Source organism: Manacus vitellinus, unplaced genomic scaffold (genome assembly GCF_001715985.3).
Source record: "Manacus vitellinus isolate BGI_N305 unplaced genomic scaffold, ASM171598v3 scaffold_0_pilon, whole genome shotgun sequence".
NCBI classification, from domain to species: Eukaryota; Metazoa; Chordata; class Aves; order Passeriformes; family Pipridae; genus Manacus; species Manacus vitellinus.
This window is the reverse complement of record NW_021938789.1, coordinates 27,703,836-27,706,607: the sequence shown is the minus strand read 5'-3', so window position 1 is coordinate 27,706,607 and position 2,772 is coordinate 27,703,836. Positions and strand designations below refer to the sequence as shown.

The 2,772-nt window shown below is 42.6% G+C and overlaps 1 protein-coding gene across 1 annotated transcript in view; it reads left to right on the top strand.

Annotated features, from left to right (window-relative positions):
• The first annotated feature begins 2,053 nt into the window (after window positions 1-2,053).
• WWC2 (WW and C2 domain containing 2) overlaps window positions 2,054-2,772 on the top strand; it is an 81,948-nt gene continuing 81,229 nt past the window's right edge. Inside the window, exon 1 of the mRNA XM_029959436.1 lies at window positions 2,054-2,233. Within this exon, the coding sequence (XP_029815296.1) occupies window positions 2,054-2,233 (180 nt within the window). The remainder of the gene's footprint in view (window positions 2,234-2,772) is intronic.

Below are 2,772 nucleotides of genomic sequence, written 5' to 3'. Positions count from 1 at the left end.
CTGTCAGGCAAAATTCTAAACCCACCTTTGAAAGCTCTTTTGAGAATTATCCTTCCCCCACCCTAGGTTATATCTGCCAGATCAGGAAATTCCAGCTTCTTCTCTTAAATTTACTATGGAATCCCCAGAGTCTAAAACTCAGAAAACAGATTTTTGCTGAACTGTGAATAATCACGATCCTCTCTTTCTTCTAACCTTTTCACATACTTTCTAAATTAGAACTTTAGCCATACTGAGTGCCTGCAGATAAGCTAAAAAGATTTGCATGAGCTGTCACGAGCTTGGAAATCTGTCTGCTTGTTAGGTCAAGCTCCATGCTCATACACATTCTGACTGAATGTTAATTTCCCTTGTATTTGTTTTCTTTACATAGTATGTCGTAGAGCATTGGAATACATGCAGACGCCCAGTGGCATTTTCAACAGATTAGAAGTTTGACTCCTATTTAATTATAGTGTGCCCACTTTTAAACTTTCCAGTACTTCTGGAAATTGTTTTAGATGACTGATGTTTATAGGATGAGAGTCAGAAGCCTAGCCTTCAAGTAGATATATATGTTTTATTTTAAAAGCTTGAATGATACATGAAGTAATTTCCTAAAGGAACCTGAGGATACTATGTAGAATTGGAGGAAAAATAGTAGCTCAAAGTATTAATATTTATGTTAAAGATTTTTCACAAAAGCAACTGATGTAGATTGATTTATGAGAGATAGTAAGAGCCATCCATTGAGAAACTGAAAGAGAGTACATAAGTAATTGGATAGTAGAGATTCGTATCTGGACTATCTCTTAAGAGCAATCCTCTCTATTCAGTTTAAAAGAATCATAAATGGCAAATGGGGATGTAATGGTTGTCTTGGCAAGGAATGACTGTATTTCCACTGTATGAGCTAATGTTGAGGCTTTTCATTACTCAAACTGTATAAAAGCTTTACATCTAACAAAATACTGAAAATTATTTTTATGAAGTATTCATTTAAAATTACTGTGTCTAAGAAATTCCAGAAGTCTGTGAAATTGCAGCTTTCTAGTCAGCTGAATTTATTGAAACGTTGCTTATATGGCAATTTGCCTTTTCCAGTACAAAAGATATGTACAGCATGGGAGATTACCGTTTAATCAATTGTTTATGCTTAGGTGTTGTTTTTCTGTGGAAGTGCCTCTGCTCAGTATTTGAGACAGTGTTGTCATTTTCTGTGTCATTAGTAATTGTTTTTAAACTCTCTCCTTGCTAGAGCCTCATTAAGGAACTAGTTTTGATGGAAAAATAAAAGTCAAAGTGTCTAAAGTAAAGCCTCTCAGAGGAGGACAAAATATTTTTTAGATTTTGTTTTGCAAACATGACAAACATCAGGTAACTAAACTATTAATTAACCTCTACGCTGGACTTCCAGAGGGCAGATTTTGGCCTATTCAGAGGACTGGTTCAGAGTGTACCCTGGGAAACAACCCTTGAAAACAAACGGGTTCAGGAGGGATGGACATGCTTCAAGAAGGAAGTCTTGAAAGCACAGGAGCAGGCTGTCCCAGTCTGCCGAAAGGCCAGCCGGCGGGGAAGACGACTGGTCTGGCTGAACAGGGAGATTTTGAGGGAAATTAGGGTAAAAAAGAGAGCCTACCCATTATGGGAAAAAGGGCTGACTACTCAGGAAGAGTTTAGGAATATAGTTAGGTCATGTAGAAAGAAAACTAGAGAGACGAAGGCACAACTTGAACTTAATCTTGCCACTTCTTTGAAGGATAACAAAAAGTCCTTCTACAGATACATCAATAGCAAAAGGAGGGGCAAGGAAAACCTCCATTCTTTACTGGACATGGGCAGGAATATAGTTATCAAAGACGAGGAAAAGGCTGAGGTGTTTAATACCTTCTTTACCTCAGTTTTCAATAGTAAGACAGGTTGTCCTGAGGACACCTGGCTTCTGGAGCTTGTAGAAAGAGATAAGAATCTGAATAGCCCTCCTGTAATCCAGGAGGAAACAGTTAGCAGCCTGCTGAGCCACTTGGATCCCTGCAAGTCTATGGGACCAGATGGGATCCACCCAAGGGTGATGAGGGAGCTGGTGGAAGAGCTCGCCAAGCCTTTCTCCATCCTCTATCAACAGTCCTGGCTCACTGGGGAGGTCCCAGATGATTGGAAGTTGACCAATGTCACACCCATCCACAAAAAGGGCCGGAAGGAGGACCTGGGAAACTACAGGCTTGTCAGCCCGACCTCAGTGCCTGGCAAGGTTATGGAGCAGATCATCCTCAGTGCAATCACACAGCACCTACAGGATGGACAAGAGATCAGACCCAGCCAGCACGGGTTTAGGAGGGGCAGGTCCTGTCTGACCAACCCAATCTCCTTTTATGATCAGGTGACCCACCTGGTGGATGAGGGGAAGGCTGTGGATGTGTCTGCCTGGACTTCAGCAAGGCCTTTGACACCATCTCCTACAGCATTCTCCTGAAAAAACTGGCAACCCACGGCTTGGACAGGGGCACTCTGTGCTGGGTTAGGAACTGGCTGGAGGGCCGGGCCCAGAGAGTGGTGGTGAACGGGGCTGCATCCAGTTGGCGACCGGTCACTGGTGGTGTCCCCCAGGGATCAGTTCTGTTTAATATCTTTATTGATGATTTAGATGAGTACCATTAGCAAATTTGCAGATGACACCGAGTTGGGGGGGAGTGTTGATCTGCTTGAAGGCAGGAGGGCTCTTCAGAGGGACCTGGACAGGCTGGAGAGTTGGACTGATTCCAACGGGATGAGGTTCAACAAGGCCAAGTG